The sequence below is a fragment of the Rousettus aegyptiacus genome, unplaced genomic scaffold (genome assembly GCF_014176215.1).
Source record: "Rousettus aegyptiacus isolate mRouAeg1 unplaced genomic scaffold, mRouAeg1.p scaffold_m13_p_15, whole genome shotgun sequence".
Classification (NCBI taxonomy): domain Eukaryota; kingdom Metazoa; phylum Chordata; class Mammalia; order Chiroptera; family Pteropodidae; genus Rousettus; species Rousettus aegyptiacus.
Window position 1 is genome coordinate 59,998,488 of NW_023416290.1, and position 24,785 is coordinate 60,023,272.

At 59.7% G+C, this 24,785-nt stretch overlaps 3 protein-coding genes, 1 long non-coding RNA gene and 1 other non-coding gene across 14 annotated transcripts; 4 read left to right on the forward strand and 1 right to left on the reverse strand.

The window, feature by feature from the left end:
* Positions 1-33: 33 nt before the first annotated feature.
* On the forward strand, positions 34-10,662 carry ZNF623 (zinc finger protein 623). 10 transcript variants are annotated; one of them, XM_036233159.1, is made up of 3 exons: positions 72-131; positions 1,665-4,777; positions 7,032-10,662. In XM_036233159.1, exon 3 carries the CDS (start codon positions 7,108-7,110, stop codon positions 8,593-8,595), a length of 1,488 nt encoding a protein of 495 aa, XP_036089052.1. In that variant the 5' UTR covers positions 72-131; positions 1,665-4,777; positions 7,032-7,107; the 3' UTR covers positions 8,596-10,662. The 10 variants fall into 10 exon arrangements, with proteins under 10 accessions (XP_036089058.1, XP_036089052.1, XP_036089054.1 ...); XM_036233161.1 differs by lacking the exon at positions 72-131 and having other exon boundaries at positions 169-2,345; positions 3,618-4,777; XM_036233162.1 differs by lacking the exon at positions 72-131 and having other exon boundaries at positions 169-2,114; positions 2,232-4,777.
* TRNAV-CAC lies at positions 5,229-5,301 on the forward strand. The gene has a single exon. It is a non-coding gene; the product is annotated as a tRNA-Val (tRNA).
* On the reverse strand, positions 10,656-14,964 carry CCDC166 (coiled-coil domain containing 166). Its single transcript, XM_016139228.2, has 2 exons — positions 14,209-14,964; positions 10,656-14,110 (listed from the first exon to the last, which is right to left on the reverse strand). The coding sequence occupies exons 1-2, from the start codon at positions 14,647-14,649 to the stop codon at positions 13,418-13,420; spliced, it is 1,134 nt and encodes a 377-aa protein (XP_015994714.1). The 5' UTR covers positions 14,650-14,964; the 3' UTR covers positions 10,656-13,417.
* LOC118612030 lies at positions 14,477-16,045 on the forward strand. Its single transcript, XR_004954692.1, has 2 exons — positions 14,477-14,553; positions 14,961-16,045. It is a non-coding gene; the product is annotated as an uncharacterized LOC118612030 (long non-coding RNA).
* A 2,875-nt stretch (positions 16,046-18,920) lies between these two features.
* Positions 18,921-24,306, forward strand: MAPK15 (mitogen-activated protein kinase 15). The gene is made up of 14 exons (XM_016139258.2): positions 18,921-19,047; positions 20,285-20,383; positions 20,582-20,611; positions 20,695-20,785; positions 21,148-21,278; positions 21,356-21,519; positions 21,646-21,785; positions 22,407-22,464; positions 22,803-22,940; positions 23,055-23,160; positions 23,259-23,433; positions 23,536-23,669; positions 23,758-23,889; positions 24,041-24,306. The coding sequence occupies exons 1-14, from the start codon at positions 18,979-18,981 to the stop codon at positions 24,215-24,217; spliced, it is 1,644 nt and encodes a 547-aa protein (XP_015994744.2). The 5' UTR covers positions 18,921-18,978; the 3' UTR covers positions 24,218-24,306.
* The last annotated feature ends 479 nt before the right edge of the window (positions 24,307-24,785 follow it).

The window sequence follows — 24,785 nt, forward strand, 5'->3', positions numbered from 1 at the left end:
GGAGGGGCCGGGGGCTGACTTCCGGCCGCGGCGCGCGGGCGGCGGTGCGGGCTTTGTCGGCGGGCCTGCGGGGCGGGCGGCCGGGGCTCGGCGTGCGGGGCGCGCGCCGTCTTCTCGCCGCTGGGCGCCGGGTGAGTGGCGCGTTCCGGGCCGCGGGCGGGGGCGGAAGGGCCCTCCTGGAGGGCGGGCGAGCTGAGCGCGGCCTGCTCCGCACGGGGTCCCCGAAGCCTGGGCATCGGGGAGCCGGTGTCCCGGCAGCCGTCACGGCCGACCCCCGGGGCTGCAGTCCGGCCCGTGGCCCGCAGCTTCTCTCTCAGGAACGTCCCGTGGGTAAATGCCGGCCTCAGGGGCCATCCTCCCAGCTGCAGAGCCTCTGGCTTGGGCATCTGTGTCGCAGTTCTCCAGCCCGCTGCCCTCCGCGGTGGCCTGGGCGCGGGGCTGAGGGGACAGGTGCGGGTAGCTCTGGTGTTTGGCTCTAAGCCGGCCTCCTTTCCCGGATCCCGGGGGAGCTCTCCGAACGGTGCTGGGAAAGTGGCCCGGGCCGCGAGCCCCCTGGTGCTAGAGGAGATGCAGAGCCGCACCTGCCCTGGCGGGAGTAGAGGTGGAGAGGAAGATGTGACGGACAGGATGTCCTCGCACCCCTGGGCCTGGAGGAGCATCCTGGGTGGGGAGAGGCGGTTTGGCTGCGCTCTCCTGGCTCTTTCCTGAGGGTCCCTTTCCTGAGATGTTTGCATCTATCCCAGCGGCAGTCTCTCCGATGTCGGGGACATTTCACCTCCTCACCCGCTGGCTACATAATGGTGTGGGATCCTCAGGGCCTGAGACCTACTTCCCGAGAGTGTTGGCGGGGGGCAGGCTTTGCACTCCAGCACATTGCGAGCAGCACTCACGCTCGTGCTGGTCGCGCAGCACTTCTTCTCTCTGAGGTCCAGTCCCAGTGAGTGAGAGAAATAAACATCTTTTGCCCACTTGGGGCCTGAGAGATGCCAATCTCACCGTGGCTGCAGGTGATACCTTGCTCCTATCCACAGAGGTGGGACTTCAGTTCCCATTATAGATGTAACATTGTAACAGTATCTTCTCCCCCTTTTTAAAAATTAAAATTATTGGGGTTGTATTGTGGTTAATAAGATCATACAGGTTTTAAGTGTACAGTTGAGTAATATATTATCTGTGTATTGCATTGTGTGTTCACCATCCAAAGTCAGATTTCCTCCTGTCACACATATCTGACCCCCTTTACCCCGTCTACCTCCCTGCTCTCCCTCCTTTGCAAAAGTATCTGAATACCGGCCATACCCACAATGGCCTTTTATGGGAGATACAGTGAGAAGTTGGGAGGGATCGCTCTATTTTTTCACAAGCCTACACACATGGCTCTAGTCTCTCCTGGGGTGATGGCGAGGGGTCCCTCACTCCTGGAAAGGTCTTGGGGACGATAGCTGAGAAGGCCCAGGCGGCACTCATGGGCTAGCAGGGAAGGGGCAGTCAGGGCAGCAGCTGACCCGGAACAGGGCAGTGCCATTGGCACAATTCAAGGAGCTGCCAGGCACGCCCAGTGCCCCTCGGGTCAGGGAGGAAGGCGTTGGTGTCCTTGGGAGCAGAAGCCAAATGGCCACGGGCCACGGCGGAGACAGCGTTCTCACTGGTGTGGCCTTTAGCAGGTCACCTCCCTGAACCCCACGGACGGTTGTGAGGAGAACATAAGAAAACAAGAAAAGCACACAGCAGCTACTCGGTTCCCTTCGGAGCCGCGGTGGCAGGGACACAGGTCAGTGACAGTGGCAGGCACAGGGGACGGGTTCTCAAGGGAGTCTGTCCGTGCCTCACTCGGGCTCGCTCCCCTTGTGCTTCTCAAGGCAGAGGCTTGGCAAGCCCTCCCACTCTCTTGCTTTAGGCCGCAAGCAACAGACAGGGCTTCTGGCCAACCTCCAGCCCAGGCCGTGTGCCCTGTGTGTGCGGGAGCGGTCCCAGCGCAGGATCCCACTCCCCCCGGCCACCCCAGGGCCACCTGGCAGCTCACAGGCCCCTGCCCTCGGTTGAGCTCCGGCTTCACTGCCAGCACTGAGGATGGCCCATCTCTCTCAGCGCCAGCAGTGTTCAGACAATTTCAGGTTACATTTGATCCAGCAAATTCTATGTGTTATAACGGGGGTGGACCACGTTAACCTAGTATGTTGTGGAACCAGAAGTTGAGTGTATTTTTACTTCCTTTTGTTCATTTCATGCAGGTTTCCTTAAATGAAAGAGTATCAATTTAATTTTGCTTGATTCACAGAAGAAAAAGGAGCTAAGCAGAAACTGAAAGATTGCTGATTTTCAGATAAATGTTTGTTCAAGGCAAAGTACGTTTGATTTTGAAAGCTTCTTCTTTCTAAAGTTAAAAAAACTCTGAAAACATTAAGGGCATACACACATTTTTAAAGCTATATTCCTGTAAGCAGATGCAGCCGTCTTCAGGTCATATAACAGTGGTTTTTAACTTTTTTAATGTAAAAGTAATTTTAAACATAAAAATCAGAACATATCACTGACTTCCAAAACACGAAAACTAACATCCTACCTCCCATTTTTTAATTAAGAAAAATCACAGCTTAAAATACATGGTTACTTTTGTAATTCTGATCACAGCTCATCTAAGCAAAACATTCTGTAAAAGTGACAGATCACACTTGGGAGGGGAGCGCATCTTTCACAGTGGGAAATGGGCACCGGAGGCCAACGTGCACGTGAGTCTGAACTTGGCCACGTACTTAGTGACCTTGGGTAGGTAGCGCTCAGGCTTTTCATCGTCTGTGAAAGAAGGAACATCTGCCTCCTGAGGCTGGGAGGGTCGCACAAGACGGCTCGGGCTGCACGGGTGAACAGCACCCCCACTTGAGCGTGAACCAGTGCTGCGTGCAAAGCAGGAAAGGCTCCCTTGCCCCTGGTCACGGGATGGGCTGGAGCGACAGTGGGCTTCCTCAGGCTGAGTGCCGGTTAGATGGACTCCTGCCTGCAGCCTCTCCTTGGGGGGCTGCCCCAAACACCCCAAGCTGGGAGGAGCAGATGGACCCTGCACCCCTGTGCAGGAGGTGGGCCGCCATACGCCTAGCTCTTCTCCCTTTCCATTCGGCTTACCCCGCACGTTTTTGGGGAGAAGTTGTCGGGCAAGTGGGCAGGGTCCTCAGCCTACACCCCTCCAAGGGACGTGGGTGGCACAGGGGCGAAAGCTCCCGCCAGCACTTGGTCTGTAGTAGGGACTCAGGAGCTGTGACGGTGACCCCAAAGCACCCTACACCCATGTGACACAAGAGTGCCAGGGTATGAATGGGGCATTGTTGCGGGTGGCTGGGCGTCATGTGCTCCCCATCTTTACTGAGAGTCGAGTGTGTACATGAGCAAATGTGAAATCGGTTTTGTCCCAGGAAAGGTCTGGATGAATGCGCATTCATCCACAGCTCACAGCATCTCCCTGCTGAATTGCTGGGGATTTTCATTGCCTCTGGCTTACACGTCTTTATCATTTGAAATATTTTTACGACATGTATCTTATGTTTGTAATTGCTAAGAATTAAAAAGATATAAAAGTAAAGCAGACCAGGATGTAAGGCTAAGGAGTGTGGTCCTGGTTTTAGGAAACATCGGTGCTGAGAAAGGAGCAAAACATCTGGTCGTTTGGTGAGTTCAGGGCGATTTTTTTCTTTTTTCAGTTTTACTCAACTAGCATAATTGATCCTGATATCTTAAAAAGTAGCTAGTTTAACGTAATTTTTGTAAGTGGGAGAAAGATTTATTTAAACCAAGTTAGTGGGCCTTCAACTCAAAAGCATTTTTGGAGAATGCCGCCAGGTGGTCATACATGTTGTGTCACTCGGGTCACAGCCACAGTCAGTAGGCCACTGCTCCCCAACTAGTGGGCAAGGTCACAGACCGCACTGGGCTCGGGTTTGCCCGCGAGCGGTGTGCGGGGGCCCGCCCCGCCATGCGCAGCTGATAGGCTGGCTGTGAGCATTGTGTGGGCGTGGCATTGTGTGGGCGTGGCTTCCGGTTGCTGTCATAGTCGAAAATGGGATTTTCAACAAGAAACCTGATTTTCTATGTTCTGTCTCATAGGCGGGTGGTGGCTCTGCCTCATCCGCATGTCCCCATGGTGTGGGAGACAGGCGGGGTGCACACATCTATTCCGGTCTCACTGCTGGACCTCGGTCACAGGGTCACACCCCGCTCCACAGGACTCTAGGAAATGTAGTCACGCGCTGGGTGGCCACGTGCTCACGGAAATTTCAGGTGGGACTGCGGTCACGCAAGGACGCAGGATGCCGCTCAGTCTTCAGTCTCTTCCGCAGTTTACCCCGCCGGCCACCCTCCCTCCCACCCCAGGCCATCGATATGCCTCCGCCCGGGCCAGGCTCTGGTGGCGTGTGGCCGTCTTCAGCAGACGCCAGTGCAGCTTCACTCAGTCACGCTCTAAACTCACACAGGTCCTGGCCTCCCCATATGCGGTCTCCAACACCCAGCGAACGAGCTGGGTGGCCGGGTGGCCGCAGAGACGCGCCCACGGGTCGCTGCCGCAGTGGTCGCCTGTTGATGTGCAGGTGTGTCCTGACAGGTGGCCACTAAAGCGAAGCAGTGCTGGGACCGGTGAGCCAGCAGGAGCAGGGGCCTTCGGGGCGGCCTTCACAGCCCCAGACTGCAGCAGCTCAGCCGTGCGTGACCGGGGGTGTGACGAGGCACGACGTGTCCGCATAGGGCAGTGCTGGGCCTGGCGCCAGAGTGGACGCCCATGGGCCTGCAGGTCAGTGTTCTCAGACACCTTTGGGCGATGAAAACCTGGAATTAGAAAAGTGATGGTTCCCCGACCTCAGGGGTGCTCTAAAAGATACCGAGTCATGCACTCTAAAGGGTGTTACGGCGTGTGAACTGTATTCCACCGAAACTGGGCAGGGGTTGAAAAGGAGCTGACAGGAGGGAGCCCGCTGCGCGACAGTGTGCAGGTAAATGTAAAGACGGGCAGAACGCACCTGCGATGGGAGAGACGTCACCTGGGGGCGTCCCCCGGTGCCAGGCATGTTCTGTCGTCACGTGCACACCTGCAGCTTCTTGCTCAGTAAACAGCAGCACAGTGAAAGGGTGCGCTGCGTGGCCACAGGGCACGTGTCACCTGCCACGGCGCTCCCTCTGCCCGGCTCTGCCCGGGGGCACATGCTTGTGCCTGTGGCCACGTTGAAAATGGGTTTTGAGGACGCGGCTCCATAGTGCAGCGGTGAGCACATCTGCTCCACATGCAGAAGGCCCCGGGTTCGCGCCCCAGTGGAGCCGCGGTCCCTGGTCTGCGGCCACGCCACCCTGAGCAAGCCTGACGTCTGATCTCGGAAGCTAAGCAGGGCCGGGCCTGGTTAGCACTTGGATGGGAGACCGCCTCGGAAGACCAGGTGCTGTAGGCGTAAATAATAAATAATAATTTAAATGGGTTTCAAGGGCATGCCCGTGTGGGGCTGCTGGGGGTGTGGGGTGGAAAGTGTTTGTGCAGTGGCGTCGGGGATGCAGCCCCCTGGGCGGGGGCCCCACCGGGGTGAGCTCTCGGGTGATGCCCCCAGAAGGGGGCAGGCCTGGCAGCGCAGCTGGGGCCGGGACAACGCCTCAGAGTGGCCACCCACTGGCCCAGGCATGCTGGCTTCCTGTTTCTGGCCAGGCTTTGGCCGGGGTGAGGCGGCCCTGCGCGACGCTGGCCCCTGAGGGCACACGCCTGCCAGCTGCGTGGCAGCTGGTGAGGCAGGCAGCTGGTGACGTTCTCTGGGTGGGCAGACCTTGTCACACGAGCCCTTGGAAAGCAGGGTCTTGTGCCACGGGTCACCGAGGAGATTCCAGAGAGGGGAGGCTGTGGGTTTGCGTGGAAGGTGCAGGTGGCCCTGGGAGCCGACAGCCAGCAAGGAACCGGATGTGCTGCGGCCTCAGGGAACCTGAACAAGTGTGGAGACGGGACTCCCCAGAGCTCGCAGGCGAGGCCTCATCCCGGTGACACGTGCGTGAGCCTGAGCAGGGCCCCAGTCCTGCCGGGCTGGGCTCCTGGCCCACAGCGCCGAGGTGACAGCTGTGCAGCTTTCCGCTGCAGGACTTGTGCAGTGTCGCGCGGCAGGGGCTGGGTCAGTGCCAGCGGGGCTCTTAGGCAGAGGTGCGCCTTGGGGTGGGCGGGCTCCTGCCTCGAGGCAGTGCCAGGGCGAGAACTCCAGAGCCGGATGGAGGGCATCAGGCTGAGGTGACGGGTTGGGCACGGCGCCCCGGGACGGCATAAGGCTAACCGCAAGCCGGACAGGCTTTCCTCAAGGAGCAGACCTGAGTAATGCAGGCCAGGCGGCCGCCAGGCCCCAGAGCCCTCTGCACCCCCGCTGGTCATTACCTCCTCCCTGGAGACGTCACTGTGGCCTGGCCTTTACACGCGACGTAAGTGGACTCGGACAGTGTGAACTCGTGCCTGCCTCCTTTTGCTCAGCAGTACCTTTGTGAGACGCTGCGTTTTTGTGTGTGGCAGTTCTGTGTGTCGATCCCTTGTGGGAACATCCGTCACTGTGCCCAGCCCCACCGGTGGCCGTTCTGGGGTTGTGAACTGGGCTGCCGCAGGGCAGGCCCGCCTGGATGGAGGGCAGCTCAACCCGTGTCGCAGGGCGGGTGTGGTGTGGGTGCAGGCACCGGCGGGCTGGTGAACGCGGTGGGAGAAAGTGGGCGTTCTGTTCGTTATCAGCTGAGAGGGAGGCGAGACTGTTGGACATTTGAGGAGAGAAGAAAGGGCAGGAGGTGGGCTGGTGGAGCTGGGCAGTGCAGGGGCCGCCGGGACGTGGGGGGCAGGCTGGATCCGGCCCGAGGCGTTTCCCACGCGAGGGGGGAGAGGGCGCAGAGGGCGGGGGCTGGGGGTTGGCGTGCAAGACAGGTTCTGATGCACAACCCAGAATGGGCAGGGTGCCCCTGGCCGCGGGGTCTGAGCTGGGCGGGCACGGAGCCCAGGAGCCCCCGTGTTAATGAGGGGAGGGTGACCTTACTCTCTTTCATTTCAGATTCTGGTATAGGAGCTGGTGACAAGAAGGTGACTTGGGAGCCTGAACTTCTGAGGATGGACATCGGCATAAGACAATGTCAGAAACACTCACAGTGACGGAGCCCCCAACTCCTGAGTCTGGGGGGGTCTCTGAGCCCAGGTCAGGGGGGCTGTTGGGATGCCTGGAGGGGCAGAGCCAGCAGAGCTCCCTGTCTCAAGAGGGAGGCTTCAAGCAGGTGACAGTCACCCACTGGACAATCCAGACAAGGGAGGGGGCCCAGGGGCCGGGTGGGCCGGGAGCCAGCCCGGTTCTGAGCTCAAAGCTGCTCCTGCTTCAGAGGGAGCTGGTGGCCGGGGAAGCCGGCCCGCCTGACGCTCGCGACCAGGGCCCCGTATTGCATTCAGACCTGGTGACACAGCAGCGCCCCCATGGCAGGGAGGAGCCTCGCGGATGTGGCCAGTGCGGGAAGGGCCCGGGCCAGAGCCCCCGCCTCGCGGAGCAGCAGGGCGCGCCCGGCGGGGAGAAGCTGCCCGCGTGCGGCGCGTGTGGGAGGGCCCTGGACCAGCGCGCGCACGCCGCGCCCAAGCCGTGCCGCTGCGCGCAGTGCGGGAAGGCGTTCTGGCACAGCTCGGACCTGACGCGACACCAGCGCGTGCACACCCGAGAGCGGCCTTTCGAGTGCAAGGAGTGCGGCAAGGGCTTCGGCCAGAGCTCCCTGCTCATCCGCCACCAGAGGATCCACACCGGGGAGCGGCCGTACGAGTGCAGCGCCTGCGGCAAGGCCTTCATCCGCAGCTCCAGCCTCACCCGCCACTACCAGGTGCACACGGAGCTGCGGCAGTACGAGTGCCAGGAGTGCGGCAAGGCCTTTCGCCACCGCTCCGACCTCATCGAGCACCAGCGCATCCACACGGGCGAGCGGCCCTTCGAGTGCGCCGAGTGCGGCAAGGCCTTCATCCGCAGCTCCAAGCTCATCCAGCACCAGCGCATCCACACCGGCGAGCGGCCGTACGTCTGCGGCGAGTGCGGGAAGCGCTTCAGCCAGACGTCCAACTTCACGCAGCACCAGCGCATCCACACCGGGGAGAAGCTCTACGAGTGCAGCGAGTGCGGCAAGGCCTTCTTCCTGAGCTCGTACCTCATTCGGCACCAGAAGATTCACACTGGAGAGAGAGTGTACGAGTGCAAAGAGTGCGGCAAGGCGTTCCTCCAGAAAGCCCACCTGACGGAGCACCAGAAGATCCACACCGGCGACCGGCCCTTCGAATGCAAGGACTGCGGGAAGGCCTTCATCCAGAGCTCCAAGCTGCTCCTGCACCAGGTCGTGCACACCGGGGAGAAGCCCTACGTGTGCGGGCACTGCGGGAAAGGCTTCATCCAGAGGTCAAACTTCCTCCAACACCAGAAAATTCACACCGAGGAGAAGCTCTATGACTGTGGTCAGTATGGGCGGGATTTCAGCTCGAGCCCCGACTTGAGGAGTGACGAGGGCGTCCGCCAGGGGGAGCCGGGCTCGAGTCAGTCCCCCGGACTTTCAGGGGAGAAGTCTCCAGGCCAGGGGGCCGGTACAGACAGCTCATAAAACAATGATTCTCCGATTCAACACGTGACGTGTAGGAGGGCGTGGCCTGAGCCCTCATTCATGTGACGTTGGACATGTCAGCATTTCCCAGGGTCACGGATGGGGCTGCCACCTACCGCCTTGCACCGAGGAGCGGACAGCGGGCTCAGAGCTGGAATAGTTTGGGGGCAGGAGCTGGGAGAAGGTTTCTATATTTTATTGCACAATTGCAATTCATCCCAGAGTTAAATCCCTTCGAAGGAGAACGGGGTATCTGATCTTATTACTTAAAAGAGAATTATGTAGCGAATTTCGCTCTATCAAAAATGGAAGAGTCTTTCCTTCTTAAAACCACAGGTCGGTCCCCGTGGTCCGTAGGTGCATCCTGAGCTCCGCTCCTGCCTCAAGACTGTTTGCTTCCTGGAGCCTTGTCTCCCGCCGCTCAGCTCCCTGCCGCACGGCACCAAAGCAACACTAAGTGACGTTCCCACGTAACCACGCTGCCCCCGCCGCCTGGCCTTTGTCTCGTCGCGGTGCTCTCCCCTCGTCGTCCGCTCAGCTCTGCAGCCCGGGTCGTGACCGGTCGCAGCATCACGTCAGGCCCCTCCCCCGTGCTCGTCACTCAGTTCTCACCTCCGTCACTGCCCTTAGTTTTCGACACGTCAGAATTATGTTTTTATATGTTGTCATTGTTACACTTTTAATTCCTAAGGGACAGCGCATCCCAGGCATCTAGCACAGGACGAAAAGCACACCCCACGCCCATGTGTGACGGCCACCTCTCTTGTCCTTTCTGTACCACTGTTTTTCAAACTTGGATTCTGTTGTTTTGTAAAGTACAATCTCCTGGTCTGCTGGAAATACCTGCTCTCGTCGATGATGATGCCTCTCGATGCCTCCTGCTCGTACTTAGGCCACACGCAGCGGGCGATGGCCAGTGTGAGGCTAGTGCTCGCGTACATACGACCCGTGACCGTGCACTTGCTTTGGGGAGGATGGCCTTCACTCAGCGGTCCGTGTATCTCTGATGCGTCCAGTGGGCGCACAGTCCCAGTGCACGACACGACTTTTCTGTCTTAGCTCCGCGAATTGGACTCACCTCTTCTTGTCACTCTCTGCTCTCTGGCTCATTTTGTCATTTACTTGAAAACATGCTGCTCTGTAAAGACTAGTGTTGAGTACCAGGGAACAGAGATGAGGAAGACCCCGTCTTCCTGAGGTCATTCCAGGTCTGAGCGGACCCCAGGTGAGGAGGTAACTGACATAGCGTTGGGGAACCAGGATGGCTTCACAGAGGAGGTTGCACTGATCTAGTCTACAAAGGAGACATGTGACAGCTAGAGGAGAACGGGGAGGAAGTCTGCAGGACGGTGGCCCTGCAGATGGCGGAGCCGGGCAGGCGGCTGGGTCTCCGCGCAGTGGGCAGCTGTCCGTCAGGACGCTCAGTGTCGCCTCTGAAGTCTTTTCTCTGAAAATTAACCCAAACTATCAGTTTTTTAATTATGTAACTTTTTTGCCCGTGAAGACATTAAATTTAGAGTTCTTAGGAAATTGCAGCAAGCCTAGAAGCCGTGATGGGGTAAATAATTCAAAAAGGACATGCAGTGTCCTGTCTGGAGCGCTCACCCCACAAAGTGATGTGGCCGCAGGTGGCACCAGGCTACGGCCACCTCTGTCGAGGTCCAGTTGCTTCTATACAGCAAACACTTAACAAATCTATACATCAGTGTAACCACCATCATAGTCAAGAAAATAACGTTTCCGTCACCCCAAAGCGTTCCCTTTGGCCCTTTTGCAGTTAATCCCACCCCAGCCCCGAGTAACCCCTCCCTATGGGTTTAGATTAGGTTTGCTTGTTCTAGGACTTCATAGCCATGGATGTGTGATACGGAACCTTGTGTGTCTTACTTTCACTTTGGCATGTTTCAAGGATGCAACCAAGTGTAATTACCTGTCGCAGTAGCTCTGCCGAGTCGTGCGCCACCGTGTGGATGAACCAGCGCACGATGTGACTCGTCTGTTGATAGAAATTTGAGTTTCCGGTTTTGGCTCATGAATAAAACTGCTACGAGCATTTGTGTAAAAGTGTTTATTTGGACATGCCTCTTTATTTCTCTTGGGTAAATGCCTGAGAATTTAATTGCTGAGTTACAAGCATGTTTTAACTTCATAAGAAATTGCCAAAAAGTTCTCCGGACTGAGTGTGCCATGTTACACCCTCACCAGTGTGTCAGGGTTCCAGTTGCTGCACACGCGCACCAGGTGACATACTCTATGTTATCAATTTTTTCAAATTCTAGACTTGTTTTATGGTTCATCCTGGTGAGTGTTCAATGTGTCCTTATGGTGAGGAAGTGGAGAAATTGAAATCCTCGTGCTTTGCTTGCGGGAAGACAAGGCGGTACAGCCCCTATGGACGACAGTCCGAGAATTCCTCACAGTGAGAGAATTGCCATGTGACCCAGCAGTGTCACCTCTGGGTGTGTCGCAGGGTCCTGAGGGGTGACTCGTTACCCCCGCGTCCACAGCAGCACTGTTCCCAGTGGCCGAAAGGGGGAAGCAAGCCAGTGTGCGAGGGATGTGTGGATGAGCAAACTAGCCTATCCGTACGCTGCGCCACTGCTCAGCCCTAAGAACATTCCGCCGTACACTGCAACGCGGATGAAACTGAGGACATTAAGGAAGTGGAGTAAGCCAGCTGGAGGCACATACTGTGTGATTCTACTTACACGAGGTATTTAGAATAGTCAAAACACAAATACAGATGGTTGCCAAGGACGGGGGGACAGGGGTGGGAAGTGGTTGTTTAGTGGGTTCAGAATTTCTGTTTTGCAAGATGAAAAGTTTCTGAGCTTAAATGCACAAAGGGAACATACTCAACACTACTGCACCGTACACTAAAAATGGTTAAGATGGTAAATTTTATGTTATGTGTATTTTACCACAATTAGAAATTCCAAAAAACGAAAATCCTCCCAGTGGAGCTAAAAGCACCTACCCAGTGGGCCATGGAGGTGAGGGACGGGCTGGGGGCGCGCAGGCTTCTGCCTCATAGATGGGGGTACGGTCAGCAGTGTGCCTGCGGTAGCGATGGCTAGCGAGGGTCCTAGGGGGGTCGAGGACTCGCCTGGGGGTGCAGGGACCTCTACTGCGTGTTTTAGCCAAGTCGCACCACCACGACACCGCACGGCCATAACCAGAGTTTACATGCCTGTGACCTAATTCGGGCGAACATTGAGTTCATTTTAGTTTTCCACTGTTCAGTTACAGCTCACCTGTGTGCTACTCCTTTTCAATTTCCTGGGGTGACATCAGGCAATAACACAGGTTTCAGGTGTAGGATCCTGTGCGTCATCTGTGTGCTCAGCGTGAGCTCCCCACCTGGAGCCTCGTCTTCCTCTTTCACCATATTCTCGACCCCCCTTCACCTGATCTGTCCTCCCCCACCCCCTTCCCCTCTGGTGACCTCTGTGTGCTTCCTTGGCACTCCCTTGCCCCTTTCTTGGAGTCTCCAATTACCCTGAAACGAGCTATGACACATGTAGCTTCTGTTTTGCCGGCCTGTTCTCGGGCCGCCAGTAGGAAGTGGCTGTTCCTCTTCACAGGGGCAAGGACATCCCTGTCGCAGAGGAGACGATGGCGACTCGGGACGAAGTCCAGGGCCAGGAGAGAGCCGAGGCAGGAGCCGGCTTTGGGAAGACTTTTGTTCTGACTGCAGATGCGTGGCTTCCGGCTGGCTTTGTAGGACTGTTGTGTGGGGCGAGCGGCCGTGTGCCTGTGACAGGTGGGAACGTCCTGAGCTGTCATAGCCGGCCCACTGCTCCCTGGACGATCCACAGGGGAACCAAGCCCTTCAAGTGCTTCGAATGCGGCCAGACCTTCAGGTGGGTCTCGGCCTTCTGCAACAGCCGGGAAACCTCGGTGGCCGTGCGAGGTCCACTCTGAGGGCAGGCGTAGCCGCCCCCACGACCGTGGGAGCCTTCAGTGGGAGCCGGGCCTGTGGGTGCCGCTGCCTGGCAGCGAGGCCTCCCAGGGAGGAGAAGCTCGGCCAGCCCCAGAGGGGCCACAGTGGTGAGCAGCCCTGCGTGTGCCCCGTGCGGCCGGCCTTCGGTGCCCAAGGGCTCCAGCAGCCACCAGACAGTGCACCTGGCCAGGTCGGACTGCGCCCCTGTTGTGGGAGAAGCTTCCAGGCCCCCCTTCTCCACGTGACATCAGAGAGCCCCGTCTCACCCCCGTAAGTAGGTATAGGGGTGCCCCATGGCCCACATCTGTCTTGGGGTTAGGGAACTGGCTGCTGGTCCTGACCCAACGTGGCAGAAGAAACCTTCTCAGTCCTGGGGTCTTGGGGCAGCCTCCAGTGGAGCGCCCCTATCTCCTGAGCAGCTCTCACCGGGACTGTCCTCCAAGAACAGCCACCGGAGGGTGCGCCTGGCCCCTCAAGGCAGTGGGAAGAGCCCTGTGGTTCCAGCCAAGGAAGACCCCGCCTCCTCCCTGAGCACGTGGCCTTCCTCAGCAGGCTGGGCAGCTGCCACGCCCTGCCCCACCTCACCTGGCCCACCCTGCCCTCTGGCCCCTGCCCACGTGGCATGTACTCCCCCGCCTGCCCAGCTCACTGACCCCCCCCCAGTTGTTGCCCTCACTGTACCCTCCGAGGGGCGCCTCTGCAGTCTCCCAGCACCTGGGTCGGCCGTTTTTTTCTGGCAAGGGAGGAAATGCCGGAGCAGCAAAGCAGAAGGTGCCAGAGCGGCGTGGGGAGGGGGTCACACTTTATTCACAAGTGCACTCACCAAATACGCATCCCGCGCTCAGGTCCCCCCCATTACTGGCCTTCCTCCAGGTGGGTTCAGGCTGCGCCATCGATGTTCACGGTCTCCTTCGACTGCGGGACGGCGACAGGCTTAGCAGAGGGGGTGATGCTCTGTGAGGCCACACGCAAAGAAGTCCGCGAAGAGACCTGGGAGCCAGGACGGGACGCGGCCAAGGACGGGGCCTGGCCGACCACGTGCGACGGGATCAATGACGGGCCCCTGGAGACCGCTCTGGGAAAGACCTGAGACAGGGTCTCGGAGGCCGTAAGAGACAGGTCTGTGCGGGAGGCAAAAGACCCGGAGTGCGAGGCGGGCGGCGGCGGTTGCCACAGCGCTGGGCCCCCGGGGCCGCGGCGCAGCCAGCCGTGCACGCGCGCCAGGTCCCGCGTGTTCTCGTGCTCACGCCGAAGCTGCTCACGCTGCTCCAGCAGCTGCCGCCGCGTGTCGCGCAGCAGCTGGGCCCGGCGGAGCAGCCTCAGCAGCTCCTGCCGCAAGCGCCCGTTGTCCGCCTTGATGGCCTGCGTGTGCGCGAGGAGCGCGCGCGCCGCCTCCCGCTCCGCGCGCCGCGTCAGGGACTGCACGCGCTGGCGCGCCTCGCGCTCGAACGTCGACTTGTCCTCCAGGAAGCGCCGCTTCACGCGGTGCAGCAGCTGCGTGTGCTCCACGCGCATGTGCAGCAGCTCGCGCTCCAGCGTTCGGATCCGGGCCAGCTGCTCCAGCTGCAGCTCCTGCGGCGGCGGCGGCGGCGCGGGTCAGCGCCGTGGTGGGCGCGCGACCAGCCCGCCCGGCCCCCGCCTGGCCCGTCCGCGGGCGCGCGCGCACTGGCCTTATAGGGCTGCAGCTCCTGCACCTGCCGCGACATCTGTGCCGCGCGCGCCTCCATCTCCAGCAACTGCGCGCGCACCCCGTCCTCGCGCCCTTGGTAGAGCGATGCCAGCTCGGCCCGCTGCCAGTGGACCTGCGCCAGGTCCGCGCGGTTCTGCTCGTCCAGGCGCACGATGGCGTTGGCGCAGCGCTGCGCGCGCGCGCTCACGTAGCTGGCGTACAGCCGGTTCTCCTCGCGCAGGCGCAGCGCCTCGCAGTCCAGGAAGGCGTTCTCCTGCACCACCTGGTCCGCGCGCTCCTCGCAGGCGGCCAGCTGCTCCGAGAGCAGCTTGTACTCGCGCTGCAGGTACTGCACGCGCTCCGACAGCTGCGGCTCGGTGCCCTCTGCCGCCGCGCCAAGCCGGCGCCCCGCGCTCTGCCCGCGCTTCTTCTTGAGCGCCATGGGTCCGGGCCTGCGGCACCGGGACGTGTGAGGGCACCGCCCCCAGCTCGCTTCTCCAGCTCAGCCTTCCCCTCCCCGAGCCCGAATATTCTAGCGGGGTGGGACGCGTCTCGGGGTCACAAGGTTGGGGGAGGCAGAATCAGGGGCATAGGGTTAATCAGGGACCAGGGCACCGTGGCCAACCTTTACTCGTGGGCTCCTTCGGACCGTCCGTCGGGGTGCGCCAACTTGAGTAACGTTGCATTCAGCCCATACAGTCTCCATGGAGACAGAACTTAGTCGCCCTTCCCCTCTCTCATCCCGTTGCTTAGACAACAGCCCTAGTTCCCCGCCTCTCTCCCCCTCAACCCCCTCACTCGAAGTCGGTGCCTGCATCCTGCGTGCGCACCGTGCAGAGGTTGGACCCAGACGGGCAGGACTTCGGCTTCCGCGGGAGGACGCTGGACTTGCTTCTGAATCCAGCAGACTCAGCAGCAGCCCGAAGAGCTTCCGCTCTCCACGTGCCAGACTCGGGCTCTTCACTGTGCATCCACCAGGGGGCTCCTATTCTCGTGACCCTCGTGTGGGGGGAGGTTGAGCCAAATCTCCAGCCTCCAGCCCTGAGCAAGCTCCACTCCCGACACACACGCGTGAACCCTGTCTGGTCAGGGTACGGCTTCTCCACAGCTTCTCATCTCGCGGGATCCTCACTTTTCTGGAAGCACTTCGTGATCCCTGTCGCTCCTACAGGAGGCCTCCGTGGGGTTAGGGTTCCTGGGAGGATCGAGTGCATTTGGATGCCATCCATTGTCCAGTGTCTCTCTCTCTAGGATTCCCTCACTTGTGTTCCTAAGCCCACGCGTGTGACAGCTGTGCACCGCATCCCAGTGACCTGCACCTGGTGGGCTCTCCTTCCCAGCTGGCCGCGGATGGCTGGAGGGAAGGGGATGCATCAGGGACTTGGCTGTTGCTCCTTTTGCTGTTAAGGACGTGGAGATAGCGGCATAAACACCTCCTTTAGTTATCTTGGCTAGATATGTGGGCGGGGTTTCCCTAGGTACCTGGGGAACAGGTGCCTGGGGACAGCCTTGATATGCAACTGAAATTACCTGTTTTGGTCCTGTCATTACAGAGTTGAGTTTCTGTCTGTTTGCTGCCAGATGGACAGATCTGAGGATTGTTGGCTTGTAACTGTCAGGAGCACAATTTAGGAAATCACACTGTAGAAAGGCGTGTGTTGAAAACTGTCTCAGCAGGTCGATTTCAGAGCCCGGTGATTCACTCACGTATGCTCTAGTTAGCTATGTCTATCTGCACAGAAGGTGTGGCAGAGCCTCTAAAAATTAGGAACGCAACTGAGGCATTTTTCTCCTGGTAAAAATGTATTTTATAAATAAACTGACAAAGTTTAAGACCATGCAGAATCTCCGTTTGTTTAACATTAAAGTAACGTTGCTCATAAACTCCTAAAACGGCATCTGAATGCTGACCTTAAATGATATGGGCTTTTAATGTGATATTGGGGCCAAGTAGAATCAGGCGGCGAGAAACGAGCCTGCAGGTGCGGACTCCAACGAGCCCGTTTGGGGTGTTTCCAAATTCTAGTCACTCTCCAGGGCCGGACACTGTGTACCAGGGTTTCTGCCCCCCTCTATACCTCACCACCCTCACGGCCCGGCGGGGACCACTGTGGCCGTCCGACAGACTGCAAAACTGAGCCCGCTCCCACCGCGGTCTGGTCCTTCGCAGTCCGACCCTGTGCCCTCCCAGGCCACACCGCCCCTACCTTTCCCGGGCTCCTGCACCGCACACAGCTGTCGCAGGGATGTCTAGCTCGACCTTGGTGTTTTAATTTTTGTTCTGAGGTGAGGGACTCAATAGGCAGAGACGACTTAAAACTTAAAAACAGCTGAGCTATCTACCCAGACTTTGACCCTGAGGGACAGGACCGGGGGTGGGCCCACACAGGGAGTGGGGCACACCAGAGGGGAGGGGCGCATGCACCTGGACTGGCACCGTCCACCCTGTGAGAGGCGGGGGCAGTGTGAGTTTGGTCTTCTAGGTTACAAGGAGGCTGGTGATGATCAAAGCCGGAAGTTGCACCCAAGTCGTTCCGACCTGGGGGATGCGATCTGTCACACGTCTTCCCTGACACCAGGTCTTCTGGACAAGGCCACCCCAAACTGCGCATGATTTCCTCAGGGGTCAGCTAAAAATTAAACACACGGCCCACCTTTTATCCAATGCGCGATAAATCCCCCAGCTGATAATACACTCACCAGAACAAAGCTAAGGGGTATCCCTGCAAAGGACAAAATTCATTATTGGCTAACAATTGACGAGAAAATAAAATCTTCCTGACAAGAGTAGTATCTTCAAGGACACCTGAAAAGGGAAAGTCAGAAGTGGTAGAAATAATGGCCCCAAGATAAAACACGTAATAGCAGATTTAAAACAACCAATCGTTCGTGCCCACCCAGGGATGCCAAAAAAGTAAAAAATAAAAATAAAAATAAAAAAATAAAAAACATCAATGGGCGAATCAATTGTCCACTGAAAAACTGCTTTAATAATTAAATGTAATAAAGTTCATTCTGCAGAATTATTTTTTCGCTGAAATTCACTGATGTGAAATAACTGCTGACTGGCCATATCTTCGTGGCAGAATGGCAGAGTCAAGACCTCCACTGGCCTGGGGTTCGTGGGGGAGGGTGGCACGGACCCTACATTAGCGCGTCCGGCCCTCATGCCCATCAGTCTGTCCGGCTAGTGATCAGTCTTCATTCCCATAGATGAGCCTTCTACTTTTCCCTTCGTCCTCATGGGCATGAAGATTCTCAATTCACATTTATGTTGAATATCGATTCAATTCGGGGAATGCTCCCACTTATTCGATGCATTTGCCACTTCGTCTAAGTTATCAAATGTTCTGGTGTGAGACCGTAAGTGATGAATGCTCACTCTCTTTTCAGTGTTTGAAGGTCTTGGTAGGAATGTGTTCTCTCTCGTTTGATTTTAATCAGTCCAGCTACATTTTGTTCTGCTTATTCAAAGAACCAGCTTTCATTGGTTTTCTCTCTTGCGTGTCCACTTTCCATTTCGGTGACTCCTACTCTTTATTATTTCATTCTTTATACTACTTTGGGTTTAATTTTCTTTTCTTTTTCTAGATTAACGTGGAAACTTAAACCTTTCATCTTTTCCAATATAAGCACTTAGAACTATAAATTTCCCTCTCAGTGTTGCTTTGGCTGCCTCCCACAAATTCTCAGATGTTATATTTTCATTATCTTTCCGTTCAAAATAGTTTCTAATTTCCCTTGTGATGTCTTCTTTGACACATTGCTTATTTAAACGTGTGATTTGTTGTTTTATCTCACATCTTTTTTGGGGGGGGATTTTCCAAATATCTTTGTTATTTGTTTCTACTTCCATTCTGTGAGAGCAGAACACATAATTTGTGTGATTTCGGTCCTTTTAAATTTGTTGATCTTTGCTTTATGGTACTTCGAATATGGATTTTCTTGGTATCTCATATAATTTGAAAAGGATATCTATTTTGCTGTCAGGCGAACTGTTCTATAAACGTCGGCTAGGTCAAGTTGAACAATAACGTCGCTGGACTCCACTACACCTTTATTTTCTACTTGTTCTGCTAATTATTGAAAGTGTTAAAATCTCCAACTGATTTATTTTTTCTTTCTGTTCTGCCTGCTTTTGCTTTATGTATCTTGAGACTTTGTCATCCCGGACACACACTGTCAGGGTTACAACACCCGTTCTCACCTCCCTCCCTGGTCACCCCTCCTTCCTCACTCGCTTTTCGCTGGGGCACGTGACCTCGATGCTCAGCAGCCACACTCACACTCAGCAGTCTTGCAAACTCTCACCTCCTCCAGCTTGGCTCTCGCAGACACTCGACCCGAAGCCCCGGCCTGGAACCGCTCCAGGCTTTTCACGTCGTCCCAGCATCTGCCCAGTCCGGGGGTGGAAACTGCGTCTCAGGCCTGGGTACCGACGCGCAAAGGTCTGGAGTTGGCAGACAGGGCTCGGGAGGCCGCAGAAGGCTCCTTGGAGCTGGGGACGGACGAGGCCACCTGCTCCGGAGCCGGGTGGGTGGGGTCTGGCGGTCGCAGCCCGAAGGGTAGAAGCTGTCTGGGGCTGCTCCATGGGGCGGGACTTTGAGGTCCAAGGCGGCTCCGGATTGGGCAGGGCTTGGGCCGCAGACCCCGCCCCACCTAGGTCTGGCGCAGGCGCCAGGATAGCGCCGCAGCGCGTTGCCAAGGCAACTGGGTTCAACAGTTTCAACCCAGCCGGCATCCTCAGTCTTCCCGCGCCCCTCCTGCCAGCATGTGCGCGGCGGAAGTGGACCGTCATGTAGCCCAGCGATACCTGCTCAAGCGGCGGCTCGGGAAGGGGGTGAGCCCGGGGAAGCGCCTGGGCGTCCGCGGGACCAGACCCCCCGCCGGGTGTGGGCAGGGCGGCTGGGGGTTCTGCTCCCTTCGACTCCACAGGGACTCCTGGGCTAGTGTCTTGCCTCCCCCAGGGACTGGTGGCGTGGCCTTGGGCAAGCCGCCGAGTCGTTCGGTGCCTCAGTTTCCTGTTACCAGCCCTAATGGTGCCTACTCCCAGGAAACTTGTCAGGTACCTGGCTCTGAGAGGCAGGTGACAGCCAGGGCCCTCAGCGATCTCAGGCCGAGTGACCCTGAAGCTGCACCCACCGCGTCTTCACTCACCACCCCCTGCTCCTGTCTCCCCGTGCCCACAGAGCGCTCTGGGAGGCTGGGCCCAACTGCTCCGGTCGCTGGGTGGGGAGGGCAGGTCTGGGAAGGGACTGAGTGGGTAATCGGAGGGGACCATGGAATGGGGTCCAGAAGTGTGTGTGAACCCACGTGTACCTGTGATGGTGAGTGAGCATGTGGGATTGTGTCTGAGCATGTGTGTGAAGGTGTGTGACTGCGTGGGCGTGTGCAAGTGTGTAACGGGGGAGGGGAGAAAGTGTTCAGGCAGCACATACAGCAAGTGCAAAGGCCCTGAGGCCAGGACCTGCTTGGGGAAACAGCAGAGTTGAGACTGGGTGTAAGTGACTGGCTAAGGGGCCGATCAAGTTGGGCCCTGGAGAACTTCGAGGACTTTGACTTCTTCTATGAGCTACACGGGGAGATGTAGCAGCTGGTGCCTTTTTACAAGGCTCACCCTGCCCACTCTGTTGAGGATCAGACAGGGCAGGAAGCGAGGGATGTTATAGGAGGTTCCTCTGCACCAATCAAGTGAGAGATGCAGGAGGCTCAGATCCAGCGGAGGCAGCAGAGATGGTGGAAATGGCTGATTCTGGTGAATCCTGAAGGTGGAGCCAACAGCCTTTGCTGGCAGGCAAAACAGAGCATGTGAGAGAGGTCAGGGTGCCAGAGGAGGTCAGGCTTCAGGTTCTGCCCCAGATGCCAGTCTGCCCTGGCCTCTGTCTGCCCTTGCTGCTCATCACCCTCCAAAAAACACTGGCGTCCTGAGCAGCCTGCAGAGGCAGGGGCTTCACCCAGAACCGCAGCCCTCACCACCCGCTGCCCCTGCCAGCAGCCAGAGCCAGCGGAGGGGCCTGTCTGCAGGGCAGGCTGGCGGGGGAGCTGGCGGGGCAGGAGCTGACCGCCCTCCTCCTCAGGCCTACGGCATTGTGTGGAAGGCGGTGGATCGGAGAACGGGAGAGGTAGTGGCCATCAAGAAAATCTTTGATGCCTTTAAGGATAAGACGGATGCCCAGGTAAGGGCTGCGGGCTCACCCCTGCTGCCTTGGTGCCTTGGTGCCGGGAGACCAGCCATAGCAGGTTTCTGGCACTGCTCTGGGAAATGGTCCCCACGGTCCCGTGGATGTGTGGGTGACAAGCACCGCCCCTTTGGGCCCTTTCAAGATGTGGCTCCCTCTGGCTCCGTGCACACTTGTGCTTCTGTCTCGTTCCAGAGAACGTTCCGGGAAATCATGCTGCTCCAGGTGAGTGGCCTAGGCCACCCACCCACTTCCCCAGGTGCAGTTTCCCAGCCCCTGGACCCCAGAGACCCTGGCTATCTCCCCAGGAATTTGGGGACCATCCCAACATCATCCGGCTCCTGGACGTGATCCGGGCAGAGAATGACAAGGACATTTACCTGGTGTTTGAGTCTATGGGTGAGTGACCACTCGTCCTGGCCCAGGACGCCCCTGAATGTCGCTCTGCTGCTCAGGCCCCTGCAGTGGCTGGCACCCTCACCTCGGGCAGCGTCCCCATGCCCAAGGACCAACATCTGGCAAGTTCGCGCCGTCGGGCGACCCGGTGGTCACCATTTCGATTTCCGCGAGGCGCCCGTCTTGTCCAGTTTGCAGCTGCCTTTCCCTTTTTCTACTCATTTGATAAAACAAAGGCATGGAATAAAGTATTAAAAATATTCCGCGAACTTCTCGCTGTGCCGACAAAGACAGTGGGCAGGCCGAGGCGGCCCCACGAGGCTGCCGGCTCTCCCTGAGCCCCTCACTGACCCGCATGCCCGCAGACACTGACCTGGACGCCGTGATCCGCAAGGGCAGACTGCTGAGGGACGTCCACAAGCGCTACATCTTCTACCAGCTGCTGCAGGCCACCAGGTTCCTCCACTCTGGCCGCGTCATCCACCGGGACCAGAAGGTGCCGCCCACGCTCCTTGCTCTCCCCACGCCGTGTGCACCCACTTCAGCACCCTCCAGCCCACGTCCTCTCCCCAGCCGTCCAACGTTCTCCTGGATGCCAGCTGCCAGGTGAAGCTCTGTGACTTTGGCCTGGCCCGCTGTCTCTGCGGCCCCCCCGAAGGGCCCGAGGGCCAGGCCCTGACGGAGTACGTGGCCACACGGTGGTACCGGGCTCCAGAGGTGCTGCTGTCCTCCAGCAGGTAACAAGGACCCCCACCCCCCTCTTCGTGCAGCACCCCCATGCCTTCCCCTCCCAGAACCCTGGGCCCCATGCCCTGAATGTCACTCCTCCTGCCCCTCTCCGCCTCCCCCCCCACCTGCCCCAGGTACACCCCAGGGGTGGACATGTGGAGCCTGGGCTGCATTCTGGGCGAGATGCTGCGGGGGCGGCCTCTGTTCCCTGGCACGTCCACTCTGCACCAGCTGGAGCTGGTCCTGGACGCCGTCCCGCCCTCCTCCGAGGAGGGTGAGCGTGTGCTGGAGTGGGAGCCCAACAGGCGGGCTGGAAGGGAACAGGGTGGGGAGGAGGGGCCAGAGGCCTCAGGGTGACTGGGAAGGCGGGCCCTGCCGGCGAGTGGGGGGGCCACTGCACAGAGTCTGCACGAAGAGCCCGGCCGTGGGCTCCATGAGGGTCGAGCAGTGCCCACAAAGGGTCTGCCAGGTCAGGACGGGAACACTGGCCCTGTGAATGCGGCAGAGGGGTTGAGTGCAGAGGTGGAGGGCTGGGGTGTGGGTGTGGCCAGGGGCCTTACTCTTTCCTGAGGGCAGGTGGGGCAGGGGAGAGGGGAGAGCCAGAAGGTGGAGCCTGGTTCCTGGGAGTCCTGCTGTCCCAGGGGGAGGGGCCAGGGGCTCCTCCGTGGGTGGAGGCGTGTGTGCATGTGCTGGGGGTGTGAGGGTGCGTGAGCACGGGCACATGAGTGCCTGCACACACCAGGTGTTGGGGCTTGAGCCCTGCCAAGCAGCCCCAACCTGGGAGAGAGAAGGCCATTCCATGGGGACAGAGGAGCTGGCTGGCCCCGGACCTCCCTGAGCTGCCCCACCAGACCGGGCCCTCCTGACCACGGCACCCTCTGCCACCCACCCGCAGACCTCCTCGCTCTCGGCTCAGGCTACAGCGCCTCGATTCGGCACCACCTGGGGACCAGGTGAGTGCAGGTGCGCGGGAGGAGGGTGCCAGAGCCGTTGCTGTAACCTTGCGGACCAGTCTGGCCTGCTCTGCCGATGGTCACACCAAGAAGGAGCCCCCTGTGTGGGGGGCCCAGCTCAGCCGGGGGAGGAACCCCAGAAGCAGCTGGGGGGGGTGGAGGCCATGCACAGGAGGGGGCACAAAGGGGTCTCACGACCCTCTCAGGCCGCCTGAGGGTCACACACGGGTTGGGGAGACAGTTAAAGTGGGGCCAGGTGCAGGGCTGAACCTGGGCCACAGACATGGGTGTGGGGAGGGGCCCCCACCTGGAGAGGAAAGGACCGCGGGCGCCCGCAGGCCTCGTCAGACGCTGGCGGGCCTCCTGCCCCCGGACACACCGTCGGAGGCCCTGGACCTCCTCAGGCGACTCCTGGTGTTCGCCCCCGACAAGCGGCTTAGCGCAGCCCAGGCGCTGCAGCACCCCTACGTGCAGAGGTGAGGCGCGGAGCGGCTGCAGCGCCCCACACGTCCGGGTGGGGGCTGGGCACCCCACCTGAGCGCTGGCGGAGAGGCCGGCTTCTCCCGCACTCGCCTGCGGGCTGCCCGCAGGTTCCACTGCCCGGCCCGCGAGTGGACGCTGGCGGCGGACGTGCGGCTCCCGGTGCAGGAAGGAGTCCAGCTGACGGCCCCCGAGTACCGCGACCTCCTCTACCAGGTGCTCTGGCCTGCGATCCCATCGCTCCCCCCCCCCAACAACCGCCCCCTTGAGGCCTCGCCCTGCCCCAGCGACCCGCAATATCCCTCCCCCCGCAGATGATTCTGGAGCGCAGGGGCCACAGCCGCGACTGGAGACAGAAAGGCCTGGGAGGCGGCGCCCCGCGCCAAGAGCGCCCACTCAATGCCAGAGCCGCCCCGCAGCTGTCCTCGGGCAGGGCGCAGAGCCCTGGACACAGGCCTCAGAATAGCCCGGGTCGCGACGTGGCGCATGGTGCGTGATCCCCTAGGGCCCTGCCCCTTCCACGTGGGGCCACCAATCCGACCGTCCCGCTGGCGCGGGACTCCTAACCCCGGCTGACCTTCCCACGCCCAGACGCCCCCGGCGGAGCCCCGAACGTTCCCAGGCAGGACTCGGCTCCCCTGCTGCAGCCTCCGCCGCCAGGAGGACCCGCGAGAGAAGGAAGGTCCCCGGGGGCGGCGGCGGAGTCCCCCTCGGCATCTCCGTGGGTAGGTCCTTAGGGGGTGGGCACAGGAGGACCCCTCCACTGGGCCTTTTCCGAAGGCCGCAGTGACCTTCCGGCGCGCCCCTCCCCAGGTGGAGCCCCGCGAGCGGGTGGCGGCGGCGCCCTCCCTGATCTCGCAGGCCGCCGCCCACGTGGCCATCCAGGCCCTGATCCGGAGTGACCGGGCCCCGGGCCGTGGGGTGAGGGCGGCCGGCGCGCGACAGGTGAGCCCGCCTGCGCCGGCTCTCCCCTCTCCTCCCTTCGCTGCTTCCCAACCCCCACCCCCCCGCCCCCGCCCCCGACCGCGTGTTCCCGCCGCCGGACCCGCCACTAGGCCCGTCCAGGCCCCTGACGAGGACCTCCGACTGCGTGCAGGTGCCTCTCCCGCGACCCCCGCAGCCCCGGCCCGGCCGCAGGATGTTCAGCGCCTCGGCCTCGCAGGGGGCCCAGGGGGCCGCGAGGGCCGCGCTCGGGGGCTACTCCCAAGCCTACGGCACCGTCTGCTGCTCGGCGCTGGGCCGCCTGCCGCTGCTCCCAGGGCCCCACGCGTGAGCCGCGCTCCTGCACCGCCCTCAGCCCCGCGCCCGTCCCCTCCCCCTCCCCAGACTGCCTCGCTCCTCAGCCTGTGGATTTGCTCTGGGTACCCAGAGCTCTCCACTCCCGTTTTCCACTCGATGGCCCACTCTGAGTCCCAGGAAGCTTGTTCGGTCTTTTCTAGGAGAAACGCATACCCACCCCAGCCCCAATCACTTCCTCCAATAAAGTGTCCTCTGTCCCCAGCCTACCTGTCTTGCCCATCTTTCATCCTTGGCGAGAGACTTGGAGGCCACACACCCCCTTTCCTGGAGCCCACTCAGGTCCAAGGACCATGCCCAGAAAACTGTCTGCTGTCACCCTGTGGCTCCTGTCTGCCCAGCGCCCAGCCTTTTCCCTCCAGGAGTGCGGCGGGGACCACCCGTGCCGAGTGCTGCTCCATGGGCATCTGTCCTGCACCCGACGCTGGGCAGGGCCAGAGCAGAGGGAGTTCACAGCCTAAGGGTCGTGGTCGTGCCCCTGGGGGGCCAACCTGCCAGGTGCAGGACATGCGGCTCTCCTGGATGGGCTGCCGCCAGCGGGGGAA